The sequence below is a fragment of the Myodes glareolus genome, chromosome 19 (genome assembly GCF_982192425.1).
Source record: "Myodes glareolus chromosome 19, mMyoGla1.1, whole genome shotgun sequence".
In the NCBI taxonomy this organism is placed as follows: domain Eukaryota; kingdom Metazoa; phylum Chordata; class Mammalia; order Rodentia; family Cricetidae; genus Myodes; species Myodes glareolus.
In genome coordinates, this window is record NC_142044.1 from 18,872,630 (window position 1) to 18,896,170 (window position 23,541).

A 23,541-nucleotide genomic window follows, 5' to 3' on the forward strand; every position below is an offset into this window, starting at 1 on the left:
CGAATGTTGAGACGACATTGAGCAGAGTTAATCCTTCTATAGTAGAGATTACAGGCTAATGTTTTGTGAGGAACGTGGCAGGGGGAAATACTTTTGCATGGATGCCTTTCCTTTTCTTATCGCTTCCAAAGCTTGTCTCACTCCTAATGCTTTCAAAACGTCTACAGTCACACTTCCTTTGTAGGTCAGTGGGAATAGGAGGTCTTACAAGGTCATGCTACTTTACTTCCTGCTCAGGTTCTGGTGCCTGGAACGCAGAACAATATCCTTCTGAAGACTCTAATTCCAGACACCGAATACAAAGTCACGGTGACTCCCATCTACACAACCGGAGAAGGCGTCAGTGTCTCTGCCCCTGGGAGAACTTGTAAGTGAATGTTTGGCTCCTTGGACACCAAACTGCCTATCACTTGTGATGGGTAAAGTATAGGGCAATGGAAGCACCAAAGATTAGGGGTCAGAAAATCTGTCAGAATCCTGCCGCCACAGCCATGAACAGTGAGATTCGGGCAAGCCGTTTAGCGTCAGTGGGCTGCAGCTTTATTTTCTGTGAAAGCTACAGAAGTGGTCTTTTGGCTTTGCCTCATGGCTCATCACAAGTCCCGATGATTCACCAAGGCAGAGTCCTCAGGCCCTTGAACTTTCTCCTCATTTTGTGGGACCACAACAATCTGAGTCTCTCCGTGGTCCCCTTCTGCTCTCCCCTTGTCTTTTCCTTTTATTGGAATAATTTTATTTTTTTTAAATAAGCACATGACAAATGTGTCTTCTTTTTACTACAGTTGGTTTCTTATGCTGTAATACCCTTTGTAGTACTGGCTTGCTCATATGCCCTCCCCCTAGCAACCTCTGTTGTTTCAAATTAGTCAGACTTTTGTTGTTGTAACGCGCTGAGACAACCAACTAAAAAGAGAAAAGGTTTACTTCCTTCCACAGTTTCAGAAGTTCCAATTTTTGGGAGCCCATCTATACAGTGCACTTTTGTATGCCCACCTCCAGTAGTGCCATATGGTCCCAAGGAGACATCCTAAAGATGCATTGACCAAGGTTAAATGAGGAGCCAGCATACCTAACTCATATCTGCCTTATTTTGCTATTATTAATGTCTATTCTTACACAAAGACCACCTCAGAATTTAGTGGCTTTAAATGGTAGCTATACTCATTATATTTTCTGACACTGTGGGCCAAGGAATCAGGGCTTGCTGGGAAATTCTTTTGCACCATATAGTGATACAAATTATGTATATACTCATATATAGTGATATAAATTATCATTACCCACTGGTATTCACATTGTGACTCAGTTGGTCTGAAAGGTCCAAGGCTGTTTTGCTACCTGCCTGACATCTTGGTGAGGGCAGCTACAAGGTCAGCTGTCTCTACCCATTCACGTCAGAGGCTCTCCATGTTTATCACACGGTGACCCTGCACTGGGAGAGGAAGATTTCCAAGGGGTGTCACTGCCATGTAGTCTGAGGCTAACATAGTAGTCAGAGAATCCACCCAAATTCAAACAGAGACTGATGGCTTCCAATTCTTAACAGAAAGAGGGCCTAAAAACTTGGTGACCCTTTGAACCCATCATCATTGACAAAGAGTCACATGGGGTCGAGGGCACAGTCATGCCAATGATTAAGTTCTGTGTCTTACTCCTATGCGTGGGTTTTATTCAGTATAAAGAAGGAAGCAGAAATTTCCCCACCTCTCAACACCAGGGATAATTACCAGTCACACTGTATGGGTAGCGTCCTGAACACGGACTGACACGTGCATTTGGTGTACGTGGACCACACTGGTGCAAAGTTAGAGGTTTTTAATAAGCATTACTTGATTTTATTTTTGGTTAAGGTTGATTGAAAAGAGAACTTTGAATGAACCTCTGGATCTCAGCTAGAACTCATTCATCCCCAAAGCAATTTTCCACATATGTATTTTTTAAAAACGCCCACAGACCCCCAACTGTGAGCTTTATTGCTTTATCATTTGCGAACATGTTTAACTCTGTAGGGAAACAACTTCGATTTCATTGGCAACAAGAGAAGGTCACCAAGAAGGGAGTTGTATTGAACCTCTTCCTTTCCCTCCTCTGTCTGCACAGTGCCATCTTCTGGACCTCAGAACTTACGGGTCTCGGAGGAATGGTACAACCGGTTGCGCATTACATGGGACCCACCGTCTGCCCCTGTGAAGGGCTATAGGATTGTCTACAAACCTGTGAGCGGTAAGGTCCTCTTAGAACCACGAGTAGACAGCTCAAGAATTTTTTTTTTAAATTTAATTACATTAAAAATATTGTGTGTGTGTGTGTGTGTGTGTGTGTGTGTGTGTGTGTGTGTGTCTGTGGTTTCCTTTGCCAGAGCATGCAAGTGGAGGTCAGAGGACAGCTTGGAGGAGTCAGTTCTCTCCATCCATCTCATGGGTTCTAGGTGTCAAAACCAAGAGGCCGGGCTTGACAGCAAATCACTGACACCAAGTATAATTTAAGAACATTTGGTCACTGTTTCTGTCAGGTGTTTGATCTTATATATTAAACAGCTGAGAACTGCTTCCTGTCTTTTTTGAGGAGAATGGTGTTTTCTAATAATGTCCCTACCCGGTGGGTAGACATCATTAGAAGGATGAAACAATGACCTCAGGTAGAAATCTAGCAGGCAGACCAGTGAACAGAGTCGATATCTACTCGGTGTGCATTTCCCTGACGTCATCTCAGCCTAGGTAGAGAACTAGTCTAGTCTAAGGAAAGCTGGGCTCTCCAGGCATAGGAGGCTTCGTGGCTCAACAGACGTGTAAGCTCTAGACATTTAAAATCTGTACTTTGGAATTTTTCCTTTTGTTTCTTCTTGGATCAGCTGGATAAATTCCATTAACAAACTTTTCTTTGTCTTCATTTTAAAAAGCATGTTGTGGGGTAAAACCCACCAAAGTGAAAAATGACTTCACAAGAGACTCTTTTCTACCTCCAGATTACTCCATATTCTAAGTGTCTTTTTCCCCTGATAATATTATACACGTATGCTGTGTATCTTGATCATATCTGCTCCCATTTCCCTCTTCCCACTACTTTTTGCCCCTCCAATGTATGTCCCACTATATCATTATATTTTAAAGGCATATGAACAGTTCAAACAGAGAATGCTTTGACCCTTGGCCTATAGATGTGAAGGGGAACTTGGGTAGCAGCACCCACTACAATTCCGCCTCTCTAACCTTCATACTTTCATGGGAGTTTAAACAGAAAATATAAGTATTACAAATATCTTTTCAATTTTCTAGACCTGACCTTCAGAACTCTGGCTGTTCAGCAGAAATCTGAAATCCAGTTATTCTTAATTGGCCGGAAAAAAACAGTTAAAAACTCTTTGGGGGCCATGGAAAACTGCTTTCTCTCTCAAAAACGTCAATGGTCCCAATCTGTCGATTTAGGCATTGCTACTGCCCTTATTTCAATCTTCATTTTTCCTCTTCTGATAATTATCCAGCTCATGTGACTGTAGTAGTCCCATTTCCAATTTCTCTTGGAAAAATATCTTTATGGACCAAGAAAATAAAAGAGTGGCCCTAGACAGTGGCCCGCTCTGCCCTGACTCTTTCCAGACTCATCGCTGATTTTATTTCCTTTGTCTCTTTGTTATAGGTCTAAGGTGTACACTAGTCTGTAGAAATCCTTATGTATGTTTTCTGGGCCTTTTGAAAAATATGTATCATATTTTCTGAGTACAAATATCTTTCCGTTCACAGCACTCTTCTGCCTCAGCATAATTGTCCTGCTGTGTCCAGCATGTCTTGTGGTTTTCCTGGAAAAGCAGCTACATGTGATATTTATAGCATAGAAATTACTACTGCTACCACGCATGCCCCCAGAAACACATAAATAGGCTGCTAGAAGCGGGTATCTGGGGGAAAGTGAAGAGTGTTTAGAAATTACCACTAACTCAAAGCTCTTTAAAGAGTAGACACATAAAAGGAAAGAAGCCAGGTAAAGAATCAGAATAGAATGCAGCACAGATTGTTCTTAATACTTGAGACACCAGAGGGTTGAATCCAGTCGAAGGCACAAAGGCCTCAAAATCCAGCCATGGTATAGGAGTAGATGGAGCTACAGTGGCGACCTCCACACAGATCTTCCTATGACAAGCTGTGGTCTGGTGTCCAGGTAGAGTTTTCTGTCCTTGACATGTGCTGGGAACAAAGCAACTAACTAAGTAGAGGCAGTCAGGAATTACCTCAACTGAGCAAGTGTTGATTGTTTTTTGCATTGTAAAAGGCAGAACAAGGAAGGTGATGGGTGGATCAGTGAGGTACACCAGCTTTGGGACTACAAAGGATAAAACACTGCCGAAAAAGGACAAAGATGTGACTTTTAAGACAGGTGATCCTAGACTCCAGCCTCAGCCCCATTGTTTGCTTGCTGGACCATCCTGCATCCTGGGCAACTGTCGAGAGTTGGCTGAATAGGACGCGCGCGTGTGTCGTGACTGGAGCGTATACTCGGTCTCTTTCAGTTCCTGGTCAAACTCTGGAGACGTTCGTGGGCGCCGACGTTAACACCATTGTCATCACCAATCTCCTGAGTGGAATGGACTACAACGTGAAGATATTTGCTTCCCAGGCCACCGGCTTCAGCGACGCTCTGACTGGCCTCGTGAAAACCCGTGAGCCTGATTTGATGTCTGCTCGCTTCAACCCAGCCAGCGGCTCTGTGCTTGGTTTCACCTGCGTCTCGTCTCTCAGCTCCATTTTCAGTGCAACCACTGGCTTTTCTTTCCTCCTCGTTACCCTCTCTCGATGGCATTTTGTGGAAAGAAGGGTGTGGCAGTTTCTCAGGGCCGTCCAGAGTCCTAGTTGGCAGGCAGATGCCAGCAACTGCTTTTTCCAGTCGGCTTGATGGTTGCAGATAGGGATTTTCCTCTGGAAAAGTCTATTGGCCCTTTACAAATTAGGTGAATTTTTCCAAGCAGCCTGTAGTTTGACATGGCCAGTGCCAGTTAAAGCTGGGCCAAGGAGAAGTTTGCCTTTTCTCAAAATATAGCCACCCACCATCCACACATGTGATCTCCGTCTCTGTCTTTCTCTCATACACACACACCACCACCACTATTTCCTGAAAGTGCATATCACAGCATGATATGAACTTCTTATATTCTTGTGTGGACTTTCAGGTTGGAATTTCTCATTGGCACCAGAACCCCTAGACACACACGGAATTGTGTAGGGCTTTCCAGGTTTAAACCGATGTGTTCTAGTGTTCCGGCATTTGTTATACACGTCTACACCACCTGTCGGATGCATTTCTGTAGATCAACTTACAGTTTTTTTTTAGTTACAAATACTTTTCAAAAACCCATATACCTATGATAAACACATGATGGTACTTTTTATACATAGGGATTACACACTTTAATCCCAGTACTCAGGAGGCAGAGGCAGGCAGATCTCTGGGAGTTCCAGGACTGCCACAGCTACATCATACAGGGACCCTGTCACAAAAGCAAGCAGAACAAAAGGAGATAATGCACAGATGAAGATGACGTGACCCAATGCTCAGGAAAATACGCCCGTGTGCTAGCAGTGGCATGCACCTCGCTCTTAGATTTACAGTCAGGGAATAATGGATGGGAGACTTTACTGTGCTGTGTATTAGTGATTGCCCTGGACAAAGTAGTTCCCTTCTCAGAACCAAAGCTTCTCAATTTTAAGATGAAGACAGTAACTGTCCTATAGCAGCTATGGCATAGATGAAGGAGCTAATGTATACAAAGTACTCATTGCATCTTGCCTTTTTCCTGAGAATATGTGTCTTTTTCTTTTATGACTATCAGACAGTCTGCTTCATAGGTCTTGTTTTGCATACATTTATTTAAGTGATAAAATAATTTTCTTCTGTTCTTCCATTTTTTTGTGGGTTGATAAGTTTCCCGTTTTTGAGTCTAGTGCTCTGACGGAGAATTTTCCCATCCGTTCCTTCCAGAACCGAGTATAATCTGTGGGGCTGTCTGCAGTGTGACATAGCTTCCTTTCTGTTTCGTTACAGTGTTCTTAGGTGTGACGGATCTCCAAGCCCATCAGGTCGAAACAACAAGCTTGTGTGCTCGGTGGCAAATACACCGCCATGCCACCGCCTATAGGATAGTTCTAGAATCCCTTCAGGGTAAGTACAGTTCTGTGAAGTGCTTACATGCTTGGTTCTATGCAAACCATGGTGGACAAGCCACATCACAGCAGCGTCCTGTTCCGGAAGCTGCAGGTTCAGGGCTCAGAGATGCAGCATGTGACATCAGACCAGCTGACCTTAACTCTTGAATTTCCCTCATCTGTTAACAAATATCACCATAGCATTGTTTTTTTCTCCCATGGGGGGTTGGGAGAAATTATAGCCTTGGCTATGATTAGTTTCAAAATAAAGAAATACCACTTTTGACTCAATCCATAAAATAAAAATAGGGTTTAATATGCTATTGTGACCATTTGGAAGCAGGTCTCCTATAGATTATGAGCTGCAGTAGAAGGAACATTCTAGAACAATTTTTTTGTCAGCTCCAGCCAAGGTACTATCTCCATAGACTTATGCCACCATGTCCTTCGTTCCCTTAGTGTAATAGAAGCCTGACATTGTCTACTTCCATAGGAGTAATTTAAAATAGAATAAACAGTGACGACAAGAAAAGGTTTAAAAAACTATATAAATTTTGTGCTTGTATGAAATATGAATTATGGATGTTTTTGCCAAAGGGGATGAAAGATATACCATGAGTGGAAGAACAACTGCAGAATTTGAGCTCTATTTCACATCCCTTTATAATCACACTTAATATAGCAAGGTTAATATTTATTGGCATTTGTTAGGCTTAAAGCTACTAAGCTTAATAACCACCCTTCCAGATGGACCCTCAATAATTGTACCCTTTTGTGTGGCTTAAGAACTTATGAAGAAAATCTAAGTTTTTGTAGATGGTCATATTTTATAAAAAATAATTTACTGCGTGAGTTGATAAAGATATGTAGAAAAATTAGCTTAATGAATGAATTAAATGAATTTTTTTGTTCAAGATTTTAGAATAATATATTTGCAGAGAAGCACTGAGATTCTGTATCAGAAGATAGGATTAGTGGATATAACTCTTGATCTGGTAAACCCAAACCACAGAGTGTTCTCTCTGAAGCCAAGGCCTTTGGTGGCCACAAAACGAGTCAGAATGTGCAAGTCTTACACACTTCCTAAGAATTATTTTCAGTCTGCCAGAAACCTTTCAAACTGAATCACTATAGTCATAAGAATGCACAGAAGTGCTGGGTTTTTTTGTTTTTTTGTTTTTTTGTTTTTACTTGCCATCAATGTTTGTAGCTGAGGGATTTAGATGCCAAGTTAGCTCAGTTGCCTCTCATCCAATGGCATTTATCAGCAACAGATTCTAATCAAGAGCTGTCAAAAAGAAGTTTTGGTGAGGTGAAGGTGAGGGTAACTGAGGGGAATGTAGGTCTGATATTTCAGCTGATAGAATTTAGTTCAAAGAATTTGGTTTCTTTTGGTGGGGGCGTTGGGGTGGAGCACCTTCATCTTACATAGAAATGTGACTGGCCCTCTGTCTACCCTTACTTGTGGTAAGATGCTCATCATTCCAGTGGGCGGATGAGTCCCAGGTTTTGACCATGCGACATATTTTATTGGCTAAATAAATATATTGCTTCTGCAGGACCTTCTCTCCCTCTGTCCCAGCCAGAGGAGCTGACAGGGAGAAATGGGGCCTGATTGCTCCTATGTTGGAGAAAGTCCTATGGTGGGGGTGTCCACTGACTGCCGAATGCCCCAGCCATATTTCTAGCCTTGAATGAGTATATATCCTTTTTCTCTCCTATATCCCCCAGGGCCTGATCATATACACCTTTATTCTGGTGTGACATCAGTAGAGATGTTTCTACTGGGGCCTCAGCTTCCTGTCAGCTAACTCCAAGCTTCCGTTTCTCCAGAATGACCTCATTTGAAATCATTAACTGTGACAATTACCCTCCCCCCTTTTCCAAGCATTTGTAAGCAAACTCTCCAGGTCGAACCATTTAAACATGTTTATTATATTTTCAGACACCTAAAGAAAGGGAGATAAACAAAGGATCAGTTTATTGACTAATCGGTAGAGAGACCTGGATGAGTCTGGCATCAGGCACATCTGGATCAGGTCTTTGAACAGTGCCCTTGAGATGGAGCCTTGCTCCCTCCTAGTCTGCTTTTGAATTCTCTGCCCTGCTCTGTGAGTGGGCTCCAGTCGCATCCAGAGTGACATCCTTCCAGCTCCTAGCTTCACAGGCGTGGTGAAAAGAGAATTTTCTTTCCCAATATTTCCAACAGAAGTCCAGAAACTGAGTCATCCTGGTCTGGTTTGATCACATGCCCCTAAATCTGTCATTGAGTGCACAGGGATGAAATAAACAGACTGGCTGGACCTGGTTGCTTTCGCTAACTGTGTCTGGTGGCAATGGCCAGAAGTATCCGGGTGGTATTTAATGCTGTCCAGATTATAATTACGAAGAGGGGAGGGGAGGGATCAAAAGAAAGAAGGATGCCATTCAAGGCTGGCAGACACAAGACATCTGCTTGTGTGAACGTTCTGACATTTTTATGGCTAGGAGAGGGGAGAAGATCACCAGCCGGACAAGGCCCCTCTGGGGAAGAGACTGAAATGAAACTTGTCAGTTATCCATTTGCCAAATCCAGGCATGGGCTTTGGTTGATTCTGGCATAGATCGAAGTGAGAGACTTTGAATTGGTAACTCAGTCGCCTGTGAGCGCCCACATGACATCCTAGTTGCCTTCCTTCCCCATCTGCTTTCAGGCTGACGTGGCAGCTATGGTGGGGTGCAGCATTTCTCCTTGCGTTCCTGCCATGAAGTCCCAATGCTGTGTGTCCTCCTTAATTTGTAGAACTTGGTGAATTCCTGTAGACGACCTAAAAAAGAGTTCAGAGGGTGCACCCCCCTTCTATCCCTTTAGGCGCTCAGATGCCAATTTGTGGTAGTGTCTTGTTATCTGGGAGAGAGGATTGCAGTATATCGGAGTAGCTATCTACCTCACCAAAGACGAAGGTTCAAAAGAAATGTACACAGAACCCACTGCAAAATCAAACTGTCTGACACAGAGGCACAGTATTGGAGGTCAGGTATTTGAGAAACCCAGGAAAAGAACGTATGCCATAAAATTTTTTGTCATAAAATTCTCCCATGATCCTTGTCCCGGTCCCTCATAGTGTCTGCATATGGCCATCAGCAGCCTCTCAAGGCATTTTGGGGATTGGATGGGGGAGTCAAGGTGGTGACGTCATTACCAGCATGATAACAATCCAGAGAATTTAGATTATCTTGCTTCTTAGAATTAAATACACAAAAATGGAACATTTTACCCTGTTCCAGAATGTGGGCAGAGGGATTGAAAGAATTAGTCACCATGCGATCATTCTAGATTTTGTTTTCCTTTAAGGCCAAGCCATTAGACTTGAATGGCACATGCCAAAAGCAACATGCGTACATCCTGACTCATGGAACCCCTCTTTGTTAGTGTTGGGAGTCAAAGTAATACGATTTGCCATTAATTTTAATGTGCCCACTCCAATTTTCCAACGTCTTATGGATTTATACTTTTTTTTTACAGTAAAGCCCATTAATATTCCATTTTCAAGGGCTTTTAAAGTACACAGATATCCATGATAAATGGGAAATGGCGGAGCCAGAGCATTTCTAGAGACCATTCCCTGGAGAATGCATGGAGGGCTCTTGTGGTCATGGATCTTTATACTCCAGGCATAGGATCAGGAAATGCTTCTATTATGGGCAACTTACTGAGACCTCCGGGTGGTTGCAAAGGGTGCTTACAGAGAGAAACAGTTATTGGGGGTTCTGAACCTTGGAACCCCAGAGTGGACTCGACTATTAGCAAAGCCAAGCACTGGGTTTCCTAAGTCTGTTTCTTTCACAGTAAAATATGATCTCATAAAATGGTAACAGTTTTTAAATTTAGTGTTATTGTCACAGGGGGAGGCCGTGTGGAGGTCTGAGGCCAGCTTTGTGGAGTTGGTTCTCGCCTTCCATGTTTCAGTGAGTTCTAGGGATTAAAGTCAGGTGCACTGGGCAAGGCATCTTATCCAGTGGTGCCATCTTGCTGGCCCAGTAACGATGCTTTTCACTTCAGCATTACCTATATTAGAAATAACTAAGGTAGGCAGTATTTAATTGTGAGCAAATATATTTGACTTTCTTGTAATGCTGATCAACCCCCAGCCTCACTCAAGCTGGAGAAGCCCTAGACTATATCTCAGCCCAGTGCAGATATATTAACAAATATTACTTTGTAAAGTTCACTTCTGAAATTCTTTAATATTCACAATATTAAAAAATGAATTTCAAATAGCTTTAATTTAAAGGCCAAGCTTTTTCCATAGCCAAAATTCAAAATGTTTGTATGATACATAAATATTGATACAGATTAAAATATAAAATCAAAGCTAATCTAGATGCTATGTTTTTCAAAAGACGAAAATTCTCTTATGTTTTCACTTAATAATTATTTCATCTATTTTTATATTTTGTATATGTTGCTTTTAAAAATAAACTTCTGAAGTGATATATTTGGAGAAGTAGATGGTTCTTATTAACCATTAAACAAAATGTGTAATGCGTAAATTAAATCCATGAAGCCTTTGACAGCAGTTTCTAAATTCCTAGCAATAAGCAGCTATAAGACTTTGATGAAGCATATGCAATTTGACTTGGAGGGATGGCTCAGCCATTAAGAGCACTTGCTGCTCTTGCAGAGGGCCCGAGCTAGTTTCTAGGACACTTATTGGGTAGCTCACAGCTTCTTATAATTCCAGCTCTTAGGGATCCAACACCTTCTTTGGACCTCTTCCAGTACCCACACAAAAAATGTGGTATGCTTTCCCACAGACATACACACAAATTAAAAAAAAATCTTCAGGAAAAAACAAAGGACACGATTTATGGAAACGAATCTAGAATTAATTCCAAGGCAAGTTTTTAAAGTTACACTTTTTTGGGTGTGTATTTGGTGATGAGTGGGGGAGTTGAGTGCATGCATGACACAGCAAGTATGGAAGACCATTTGTGGGGGCTGGGTTCATTCTTCTACCATGTGGGCTCCAAGGATCTAACTCAAGTCTTTGGACTTGGTGGTAAACACCTTTACCCACTGAATCATCTTGCTGGCCCCTAGAGGGAAATTTTAATAGTTGTTCTTTTTGTAGTAATGCTGATGCTTCATTCCAGTCTGATATCCATTATGGCAAAATAAATAAATAAATGAATGATATTCCTAATTCTGAAACTTTTCAGTAATTTAAGATCAACCAAAGCCAGCACGTACCTATGAGGACCCCTCACCTGGTCTCTAGCTAGTGAGCTTACACCACTTTCAGACTGTTCATCTTGAAGACCCGAGTCTTTAGTTTGCACTGTCTTCTGATGGAGTAATGGACAGTTCTACAATCTGAATTTAGAGTTTGAATTCAAGTTTCAGTTCAGTGACTGAGCTAGGGACTGTAGTAACTTATTAATGTTTCTGGCCTCTAGGTTCTTGTCTTTAGATTGGGGATAATTTCAAATGGTGTAAGGTTAGAGTGGATTAATATACATAAAAATCTTTATGATAGTTCTTGGTACACGATAAACATTCATTGAGTTTTTTGTCAGTTGTCGTTTGTGGTGGGGCTTATCACTGGAGAGGATACCTTCAAGGAACCCGGGATAAAATAGGCTGTCAATAAATGATGTAGATGGTGAATCCACCTCCTCTCATTCCACACCCCCGGGCCAGCACTAATTCTTCCAGAGAAGTGTGGCAATTTTATTCTGAATTTGTGGGAAAAGAGAAAGGGACCAACAGTTACTTTCCCATCATTCTTTGTGTCTTCAACGCAGTGAAGACAGAAGATATGATGATGTACACTTGGTGTATGTCACACAGATCCTTGAACCAAAAGGGCCTGCGTACCAGTGACTGGGAGACACCACTCCTGTCTCTGACCTTAAACCACTTAAACATCATATCCACATTGAAAGAAGAGAAAGGGGCTTCATCGTGCGGTCAGGCAGTTTAGAAAGGGTCCTCTAAGCTTGCTGAGTCTCCTCTACAGTAGATAAGACAGGATAGACATGACATGACATGATTGACATGAGATGACAGACATGACACAGGTGTCAGTTAAACATCAAGACTGGAGGTGGGGGATGTTGTCCGTGGATAGAATACTCCCCTGGTCTGCTCAAGGCCCAGGGTTCAATCCTTAGCACCCCATAACACTGGGCACGGTTGCTCACATCGGTCACTCCAGCATTCAGAAGGCGGAGGCAGAGGATCAGAAATTCAAGGTTGCTTTTAGCTACGTAATGAGCTCATGGTCAAACTGAGATGGGGGTATGGGTAAGGGGTACTAAGGGAGGAGGAAGAGGTCTTCAGTGGGAACAAGGGGGAAAAGAGGGGGGAATGGAATACATGTGTCATGAAAACAAAGTGGTGTCTATTTGAGGAGACAAAGGGGACCACAAGAAGGAGGACAGGTAAGGACAATAGTAAAGGGGAATTATTTAAAATAAATTTAATGAAACATGCATGGAAATGCTGTGATGAAACCAACCATTAAAATATTAATAAAAAACAAACAAACAAACAAAAAACCAAGAGTGACAGAGAAGAGAGTGGGCTCTCTGGAACTCCTACATTGTTCTGGTAGTTTCCTAAGCCTTTGTGCATGTTTCTTTGAGAACAGATTCCGATTACAGCGTCTTGGATGATGCTAAGTTGTAAGGAGCGAAAGATCTGCCCTTCTGTGTCATTTTGTGGCCATGTGACTACGTTATGGTGAATCAAGTTGAATAAAAGAGAATTTAGTGCCCCAGATGAGTTAAGATGCATGCATATAATTCTTCTTCTAATAAAGGCTTGAACTTGGCAATTTTTTAAAATGATAAGTCTTATTTTAATTCACATTAAATGTAATGTTTAACAGGAAAAAATTTAGTGGATTTATAAAACCCTTACCTGGAGATACAATGCTGCAAGTGAACGTAAATGCTGGGGTTACTTGTCGGAGACTATCCCTGTTATGCATTTTGGAAGCCAAAAATTAAAATAATGACTGTTTCCAGTAATATATGTGTGTTCTGTTTCACTTTCATTGTAGATACACAAGCACAAGAATCTACCTTGGGGGGAGGTGTGAACAGGCATTGCTTCTATGGACTTCAGCCAGATTCAGACTACAAAATCAGTGTTTACACGAAGCTCCAGGAGATCGAGGGACCAAGTGTGAGCATCATGCAAAGAACACGTAAGTCAAATGTCTTCTGATTCCCCTCATTGTGAGCAAATAGCACATTGAGATGGCTCCGCATCTTCCCTCTGTTTAAGAAAGTGGTAGCTATTGCTGCCCAGGAGAATGGGCAATGCACTTTTTTTCTTTTACCCACCCCAAATTCTTTGCATTGTCCCTTTTCTGTCACCAGTGTGCTTTCTTTTCCATTCTCTATATGTTGCACAAGAAACCACAAGGCCATCTGATGGCAAAAGACTCGAAACAATGATTTACATTATGACCCAAATGCATAAGAAGCATTCATGGAATGTGGTGTGTGAAATTGAGTTTGAGGACATTATCATCTTACCACAGCAATGAGGGCAGGCTCAGAGCCAACACGTTCCAACTGGCTGACCCTCGAGTTATTGCCTCCTTAACAGGAGGTCCTTGTGCTGTTTTTCAAGTTGAAGCCCAGCTCTGATGCACAGAATGGGAGAGAAAACTATAAAGTTAAAACGAAGCACATTTGACATGTTCCAAGGAGTGGACGGTATCAGCTTCTTGGGTTGGCTTTTAATCCAAAGTTCCTGACCTGAAGGCCACAGCCATTAAGATGGATAAAGTAGGTTAAATAGTAGCAGGTTGAGGGTGGTGGTGTTTGTGTGCCTAGCTCAATATCTCTAATTTAAATTCAAATACCTGAGGATGAACTTCTGAATAAGTGGTGGGTGATGGGATTTCCTTCTGGTTCTGCATGGCATTTACAGAGAACTACAACCTTGTATAGATCTCCTAGCTTCCAGGACCACGGAGAAAGAAATCACAATCCACATATTCCGTGAAAACACACCTGATAAGCAGATAGGCAATAATTCATGCCTTTAATTGCAGCATTCAGGAAGCAGAGGCGGGGGGAATCTCTGTGAGTTCCAGGCTGGCCATTACTATATAATGAGATGCTTTGTTAAGAAATTGGTTAAAATATAATAAGGAAAATCATTTAAAGTTTTAATATAGAAAATGTATTTCACAATAAATATATTTAACATATGTATATATGTTCTGACATATAATTTATGTATCATAAACACTAAGAGCCATTTTATGTGGCAACTCAGTTATTTTGAGTACATTTGAAGAATCATTAAGACATCACTGCTGTCCCATCTTAAAGCATTTCCATCAACTCAGAAACATCTTAGCCATACCCTCTCACCTTTTCATCCATATGTAATTCCACGTAATGCCCTTTATTTTGTATTTTCCTTTCCTGGACACTTCATATGAATACAAATATGCAAAAAGCTTCTGTGTCTGCCACATTTTGATTAGCATGTTTTTGAAATTTACCAACACCATCAAGTGCATCTGGTGTTTGAGTCTCTTATTGTTGATTAGCAATCTGTTTTATACACTGATGACAACTCATGCTGGAGAGGCTGTGGGGTAAAAGGAAACTCCTGCATTGCTGGTGGGAGTGAAAACTGGTACAGTCTCTTTGGATATCAGTATGGCGATTTTTCAGAAAATTAGGAAACAACCTACCTCAAGACCCAGCAATACCAAAGGATGTTTAATCATAAAACAAGGACATATGCTCAACCTATGTTCATAGCAGCATTATTTCAAATAGCCAGAATCTAGAAACAACCTAAATGTCCCTTGACTGAAGAATGGACAAGGAAAACATGGTATATTTCCACAATGGAGTACTACACAGCAGAAAAAAAGAGTAAATTGGGAGCGTGGGGACCATGGAAGAGGGTAGAAGGGGAGGGTAAAGGAAGGGAGGAGAGCAGAGAAAAATAAAAAAGAATTCTGTTTTATGGATGTGCATTATATATTTTTTTGACATTAACAGGTCTTTGGTAGTATACACAACTTGGATATTATTGGATCTCTGTGAGATCACTTTCTACTATCATTATCTTGGGTAGTTTAACACATCTGAGGCTCTTTTTACTCTTCAGTAAAATTAAATATCTATTTTCTTATCACCAATATTGGCAGGTGAGATTCAACACCTTTGAGCTTGTGTTTTATTGGACACAAACTTCTATCTTCACCGTTGTCTCCTTGGGAGTCACAACTTAGAGCCAAAGAGGAGCTAGATCTCACTATCATGTGCTTTCTCTGGACCTTTACTTTAACATTTTTTAAAAATACATTTTGAAAACTTTGGACATCTTTCAGATACAGTTCATGTACCCTCCTGATGCCAATCTGCTCAAAGCTGTTAATTGCTGTGTTCCCAGGCTCATAGGCTGAGTTCTTTGTTCATCCTCAGTGATTGTCTGACTGTTAAAAAAACGCTTGAGTTTGTGACCTCTGGTCTACTTTAGCAGCCCCTAACCTTAATTTCAACAACTGTTAGCTACTAACCCAGGGTTAATTCCAATTGGGATCTCTTAGTTTGATGTAAATATGTCCCTGATGTGGAAAACATCTGTCTTCTTGTAGCTCCCTTCCACTGGCTCTAGTTCAACTGTCTGAGGCAATGCAGATCAGGACAGTTTGTCGGCTTGGTGGCAGCCCCTCATATGGCTGGAGATAGGGACCATGTGTGTGCCACGTAAGAGGATAAACACATGGCGCCTGCGTGTGTGCTCTTCATACCCAGGGCATTCCTCGACCAGAAGTTCTGCTCAAACAAACCGCCTCTTGATTGATTCTGAGTTTACTTATGAATCCGAGGATATGCCTCAGCCTTCTATATTAGAGAAAATGCTGAGTGGTAAAGAAGACCCGTGACTCCCAAGTTATTTAGAGTGCTTAAGTCAGGCTTCCAAAGCCTGGCTTATGTAGTGATCTAATGAAAGTTTTGTAATCATAGTTTTAGTATTAAAAACCCTCCCTATCTCTTCTCTCTCTTTTTTTTTTTTCTAATTTTAGAATTCTCAAAGAAGCAACACAAACCTTTCGAAACAACAGTGATTCATGTATCCATAACATAACAGCAGCAACACACTAAGTGTCTTCCTTCAGTCTGTCTTCTCGAAAGACATATTTCTACCACTGTCGTTTCTTCCACAAAATGCTTTGGACTTTGCCCACAAAGGGGCTCCTGCCATGGTGTCCTATGCCTTGCTTTGTTTCACATAAAAATTACTTCATGGACTTCTTCTTTATTAGTAATGTGGAGTTACCTCATTCTCTCGCGTTGACTCATGCCGCTTAGATAATTTAATTTTATTGAGTCCCAGATTAGAAGAGACTACAACACTCAACACTGTTAATGAAGGAATTCTCTTTGTAACATCTGTCAGAGTTCGAACTCTTCCAGCTGTTGGCTGCTTGAGGCTGAACTTCCCCTTTGTGAATGGCCATTATTAGTAGAGAGACTTCCCAAATATTGAACTGGGAGAGTAAGGCTTTTTCCCCCCCTAAATCTTCAGTTTCAGGTCTTAACAAAAATGAAAAATAGAATATTACTTTATCTTTGCCTAATGGTACTACAGCTCCGTGGTGCTTTGCCATCTGAGTTGGCATGAGAGCCACTCTTCTTCCTGACTTTCCCCAGGTTCTTTTCTTTTTTTTCCCCAGGTTATTTTCACAGTGTAGGTTGAAACTATCTGAACACACTAAGTATTTATTCTTGGGCCTCAGAACTGAAAGACTTTTTTTTTTTTTTTTTACAGATGCACACTGAACAGAATAGAGAGTGAATCACATTTCATTCGTAGCTGATCTCCTTGGGGACACAGGATGGGAAGGGTTAGAAGTGTCAGGGATCAAGGATTGATGGTCAGTGGTTAGGAAGACAGAATGGAAATGAAGTTCACTATGTATGTGAAAACAGGCAGAACCTATATCTCAAATGAAGGCTAGGATTTCTGTCTTAAATCAACATCAGAACCACTTTGTAGTTGGCAGTTTGATTACATCGACTCCTGCTGGGCAGACTGAATGGGGGCAGAATGGCACTTCATGCCTTTGGTGTGCAAAGAAAGGATGGATAAAGAGACTTTTCACAGGCCGTGGCTAGTTTATAGCAGTCATAAAATTCTCCAGGAAGCCAGTTATCAACATCATTGATAACCTTGAATAAAAGATTTCCTATATAACTTTCCTCTCTTCTCTACGATGAGATCACTAATGAACGCTCTTTGTCCTTTTCTTACACAGAATCACTTCCCACCGAGCCACCAACGTTTGCTCCAACCATTCCACCAGCAAAGGAAGGTAAGCGAACAGTAGGGGCAGTGTGATTCTCCATCCGACATGTTTGCTGCTTTTATTCGTTCATTAGGGGAAAACCAAAGTGGGTGCTGGAGAGACGGCTCAGCAGTAAAGACAACACATTGCTTCTGCGAAGGACCCGAGTTTGGTTCCCAGCACCTCCATGAAACAGCTCCCAACCCTGTAACTCCAGCTCCAGGGTGATCCAAAGCCCCTGACTTCCTGGGACATCACACTCACACGTACAAATACACACCATTAAAAATAATATAAATTTTAGAAGAAAACCAAGGTATTAATACACAATATTTGTTGTCCTACCTACTCTTTTTCTTAACATACATTCATGTTTTTCAAACCACGACAATTAAAACAAACCCACTTAACAATAAATTATATACACTGAATGGATTTTTCTTCCAGAATTGCTTAATGTTGATCTCATTGAAAAAAATCTCAGAATAAAGACTGTTCAGCAAGGAAGAATAGTTATATACTTACATAATGCAAGTGAAAAGCTAGTGTGTAATTTTGACCATTCAAAATTACATTCAAGGGGAATGGTCTCCAATTTACCCCCTGAGTGCCTCTCCAGGTTCTTTTCTCATCTCAACAGCTGGAGTTGCCATGGTATCTATTTAAGCCTTTAAACAACGTAGTGCTCAATAATTTTTATCCCATTAACAAGCATTTATTACCTCTACTATTGATTTTCAAAGTTCTCATGTTGGGCATAAGGAATACTATCATAGCACATGGCTGCTACACTCTGTTTACTTTCAGTATTATAAGAGAAATGTGCACTAAGGCAGCTAACGCTATCAATGGCGTGAGTTCTAAAGGAGACACTGGATTCTGATAGCCAGAGAGTGAATTAATGCTCCGTTGGTTGGTGACTGATAAATGGGGGAAATTTCATTGTCTCTGAACAAGCTTGAGTGAAGGACTATTACTAAAAACTCAGAGAGATATTGGGGGTTCACCGTGAAGACCAGAAAGGCAAAGCAGCCAGCCACTGGCTCTTACCTCGACCTCAGTCCAAACAGGCGATCCGGCCTCTAAGAATCTCAGAATGAAACTGAAACTGTGAGCCTTCTCCTCCTGTTTTATAATCCTTTCTTGGGCTGGGATTAAAGGCATGCACCACTGGGATGAAATGAATGCACCTCCTGGTTTCTATAGCAACAAGTATGGCTACTGGGATTAAAGGTCTATGTTACCACTGCCTGGTCTGTAAGGCTGACCAGTGGGGCTGTTTTACTCCCTGATCGTCAGGCAAGCTTTATTTATTAAAACGCCACTACACTTGAGAGATAAATAACAGAATAAATAATGCTCAGTGACATAGAGTGATCTGGCCCATGTTGTGTTTACAACAACAATGTTGTGCTTAGAACCCTCAATGCTTTAATGAGAAACACAGACGAGAATAAAGATAGAGTTACGAAGGGAATCATGTGCCAACATAAAGGATTTATCCTTCAAAAGCATGGTGCGCAGGAAGTTCCCTTAAGGGAAGGATGATCTAACGAAATCATTGCTTAGGAAAGATAACTTTGGACCAGGGAGGTGACTCAGTTGGTAAAGATCTCACTGCATTACCATGGAAGACTTGAGTTTGGACCCTTGCGTCAACATAGAACCTCAGTAAGATGGCTGGAACCTAGGGCAGATTGTTGGAGCTTGTAGTTCAGCTAGTCTAACAAAAAGGTCAAGATCCAGCTCCAAGGAGATACCCTGTTATGTCAGGGGGCTACCCTGTAGGCGGAGAGCCTTTGAAGAAAACACCTGCATCCACCTCAGGCCTCCACATGCTTGCATGCACAGACACATGAATGAGCCCATGCATGCACATATATTACAGTACATAGTATTCCCAGCTGGGTAAAAATGTTGACGACTTTCCCCTAATGCAGGCCCACATAGCGCCTTCTGGTACTGTGAATGCTAACCAGCAGGGAGGAAGCTTCCTGGCAGGACAAATAGGATTTCTCCGTGTCCTGTGGCCAAAGGGTGTGGTGTCTTCAGCAATAGGGTCTTACTGTTAAGTTCTGGTGGGCAGCCAAGAGCAACAGGAATAGCCTATATTGTTTTGGAGATTTCTGGGACACCCTTGGTCAACAACATGAGGAGAGGTACCCCACGTCTGGCCCTGGGCTTTTTATTTGAAAGCCTAGAGTATAGGTTTTTATTTTTAATTATCAAAGTTATACTGGATACTTATTAGGTAAGTATTTAAAATTACAAAAAAAATGCTTAAAGAAGAAAATTAAAGACACAATTTTATATCCTAAATATTATACTTTCTTCATGCATATTGATGAGTTTTCTTTTACTGTAAGCAAATGTTTCATTAGTAAAATTTAAAATGAATTTTGCTTTTATTTTGAAGATGAAACAATGTTTATTTCATCTTTCCTTGCAAACAGAGGATGTTGTTTATTTTCCTTATTATAATTAGAAGACTTATAAGTCTTTTCAACTTTAAAGCCAGATTATGAATCTATAAAATTGTGTAAGTCACAGAAGTCATGAAAGCGAGCTTGCCAGATCCTCACTGTCTTCGAGTGTGACCTCGCTTGAAGATAATTTATCTCACCTTATAAATAGCAGACAGGGGTGAAGTTGCTACAGTTGTATCCAGGTTGTTGATTCTAAGAAGGGAGAAAGGCAAATTATCTCATAGAATATTTGTATGCAAAATTTTACTGAAGAGTAAATTGTGTACTTCATTATAAAACATAGTTAATCATAGTGATCCACACTTACAGAGAAAACGAGGTCTGGACCATGAGAAACAGCTCAAAGAGGACTTTGAAAGGTGGCTTTCATTGGAGAAGAGCTTTGGTTATAGTACTGTATGGCATTTTAATGGTATCCATAGTAACTGCTGATGATGGCGTCTTTCTACTAGTATTATTGCACCTGTTTTTGGCACATGTCAGTGAATGGTAAAAGGACATAGGAAGAATTTTTGAGTAATGCAGTGATTAAAGTTTGCTTGTGTTTATTGCCAATTAATTATAGATTTTTAAAAAGACAGTGTCTCATGTAGCTTAGGCTGACATCAAACTTGTCATTGGTCAAGAATGACCATGAACTTGTGAACCTCCTACCTCTACTTCTTCAATGCCAGATATATAGGCATGGGCCACTAAGCTCAATTTTCTGCAGTGGGATCAAACTGAAGGTTTTGAGCATCCTGGGTGGGCACTCTCGCTATGGCGGCACCACACCCCCAACCCAAATTGTAGTTTATTTGATTCCATCATATCGCATGGCTTTCTCCCTAACTCTACTCCTCTGGTATTGATTCAGACTCCACAAGCAGATGACAGGGTGCACAGTGCAGTTGCATAGACATCTTTTCCGTCTGCGGCCATTAGCCAGTGCTTGCTGCTTGCTTCTGTCTCTGCGTCCCTTTCACCTCCATGTCTCCCATTCCTCGTTTTCCTTCCTTGCGGTGATGGCTGGTTTGATTCTCCTCCCTGATCCCCTGTGCTCAGCAGAAGCTTTTCCGCCTCAAATGGCATCAAAGGGAAACAATGGTGATAAAGTTTCAGGAGCCTGGATGGGGAATCTTAATAGCTTAAGCTTTTTCTTTTGGAAAGCACTTTAGTTACCGGAAGGCATCTGCTACCTGTCTTCTGGCTTGAAGATGTTATTTTCTTCTTCCCTCTGACTCAAAATGTATCCTTGGTCTTCAGTATGTAAAGCAGCCAAGGCAGACCTAGTGTTCATGGTGGATGGATCCTGGAGTATTGGAGATGACAATTTCAATAAGATCATCAATTTTCTGTATAGCACTGTGGGAGCCCTGGACAGGATTGGTGCAGACGGAACTCAGGTAAGGTTAACTAGCTAATCATTACATTATCCTATGCATCCAGGAATTATTTCTTAGTCTCTTACTGTGGCTACTTGTCAGGGGATGTAGTCAAAGTCCTGTGATGAAGGAATGCTAATCTTTATAGGTGTGTCCAACCTGTTGTCCATGGATACATGCACCCAAGATTGCTATGGTGCGGCCCAATACATTTGTAGATGGCACCCTCATACTGCGACATTCAAAAGTTACATGTCCCTGCAAGAGCTGTTGAGAGTAGCAAATTAAAGACGGCAGGAAGGCTATTAGGTGGCATTTATTTTATACCAAGGCAGAGAATTTCCTTTGCACATCCTGTTTTCCCTGCACTGAAGGGCATGGAAGTCTTAAAAGTCAGAGCCAGGCCATGCACAATGAGTGAGCACACAGATTTTGAAATAGAATGTACTTGGCTTTAGCCGTTTGCTTTTGATCTTCACCCTGTTGCTTGATTTCATGTGTCTCCAGGTGGCAATGGTTCAGTTCACGGATGACCCCAGAACAGAATTCAAACTCGATGCTTACAAAACCAAGGAGACACTTCTTGATGCAATCAGACACATTTCCTACAAAGGAGGAAATACTAAAACAGGTAAGACCCAAGCAGGCAAACATTTGTGTAATAGTAGCCAGCAAAAGCTCACAGTAAGACCCAAACAGACAAACACTGGCAAAACAAAGCTCACTGTAATCATTAGAAATGACTTTTGTTATGAGGCGTGTTTGTTTCTTTTGGTTGAAGAGTATGAATCCAGGGCCTTACACAAACCTCACAGGTACTTTCCCTTGTGTGGCAGCCACAGCTCCCAAGACACAAGGATTTTTCACTGATGTAACATCTCTGTCCTGTCCTTTTCTGTCTGTGAAATCACATGCAGAGTGAAACGGAACTGTTGGTTCTTTGTTTCAGGAAAAGCTATCAAGTACGTCCGCGACACCTTGTTCACTGCGGAGTCAGGTACAAGGAGAGGCATCCCGAAGGTCATTGTGGTTATCACTGATGGAAGGTCACAAGATGATGTCAACAAAATCTCCAGGGAGATGCAGGCCGATGGTAATTTCCTATATGCACCCTCATGGCTGTTGAGAACGATGTTGGCACCAAGCACACATTCCTGTCGGCTTAATTAAATATCCCCCAGTGGGTTATATGGTTTATTAGAAATTGCATACATTCACAGTCTGTAATTACATGTTTTTATTGGAGAGCAATGTATGATTCGTTACGGCAGGGTTCCCTGTCTAAGGAACTCCAGTATCGATTCACGCTACTATTCATACTATTGGAAGGACCCTTCGGAAGGGCCAGGGAGAGGAAGGAGCTCATTTTAGAAAGTCCCCTGTCTCCTGATCTGCAAAATAAGGATTCTTGCAGGATGGCTGTGGAGGGTCAGTTATATGAAATACGTATGATGATTTCTGTTGACTGAGTTTGGCATACTCTAGACTCATCTGGAAAGGGAGTCTCAATGACAGAAGCTCTAGATTAGGTTGGCCCGTGGACATGCCTGTATGGCGGTCTTCTTGGTTGGATTAATGGAGGTGGGACAGCCCAAGCTGCAGATGGGTGGGGCTATTTCGCGGCCTGAGCCCTGACCTGAAAGGCGGGAGTGAGTTTATTAGCATGTGAGCATTCTTTGCTCTCAGTTCCCGATGAGGGATGCAATGTGACCAGTTCCCTCATGCTCTGGCTGCTGTGACATCCCTGCAGTGATGGACCGTGAACCCTTCTCCCTTAAGTGACTTTTGTCAAGATATTTTGTCGCAGGAAAGAAACTGAGATGATTGCCTAGCAACGGTAGTTTAATACCTATGTGTCAATTTTTACATGGTGACCCAATTTAGGCTGCTAGAACTCCAGTTGTACTTCTGAAGGGGAAAAAATCCCAACAACAACAAACTCAAAACAAACCATTACTGTTTTAATAGCACCTCATGCCTCAGATGTCAGAATAACTAATAAAAATATGCAACTGTAAATATGTTGCTCAAATGGGAACCTTTCTGACTTAACCTTAAGCTAAGGCTCTAGGTTGTTGAGTTTATTTTTTTTTAAATGGAAAAGTTTCTTCAGTGGATGATGAAGCAATTCTCACATAATGAAATACACACATGAAGAATTCTGCTGAATGGTAAGAAATGAATTAGTCACTCGCAATGAGCGTCCTGAAGGAGCACATTTTAGACATCTGGCTACCCA

At 41.6% G+C, this 23,541-nt stretch overlaps 1 protein-coding gene across 3 annotated transcripts in view; it reads left to right on the top strand.

Annotated features, from left to right (window-relative positions):
• Col14a1 (collagen type XIV alpha 1 chain) overlaps window positions 1–23,541 on the top strand; it is a 196,616-nt gene that overhangs the window by 99,964 nt on the left and 73,111 nt on the right. For all 3 annotated transcript variants that reach the window (XM_087898783.1, XM_087898784.1, XM_087898782.1), the window contains exons 20-28: window positions 238–367; window positions 2,101–2,223; window positions 4,505–4,654; window positions 6,034–6,150; window positions 13,184–13,330; window positions 17,423–17,479; window positions 21,184–21,323; window positions 21,810–21,933; window positions 22,252–22,395. In XM_087898783.1, coding sequence (XP_087754909.1) covers window positions 238–367; window positions 2,101–2,223; window positions 4,505–4,654; window positions 6,034–6,150; window positions 13,184–13,330; window positions 17,423–17,479; window positions 21,184–21,323; window positions 21,810–21,933; window positions 22,252–22,395 — 1,132 coding nt within the window. The remainder of the gene's footprint in view (window positions 1–237; window positions 368–2,100; window positions 2,224–4,504; window positions 4,655–6,033; window positions 6,151–13,183; window positions 13,331–17,422; window positions 17,480–21,183; window positions 21,324–21,809; window positions 21,934–22,251; window positions 22,396–23,541) is intronic.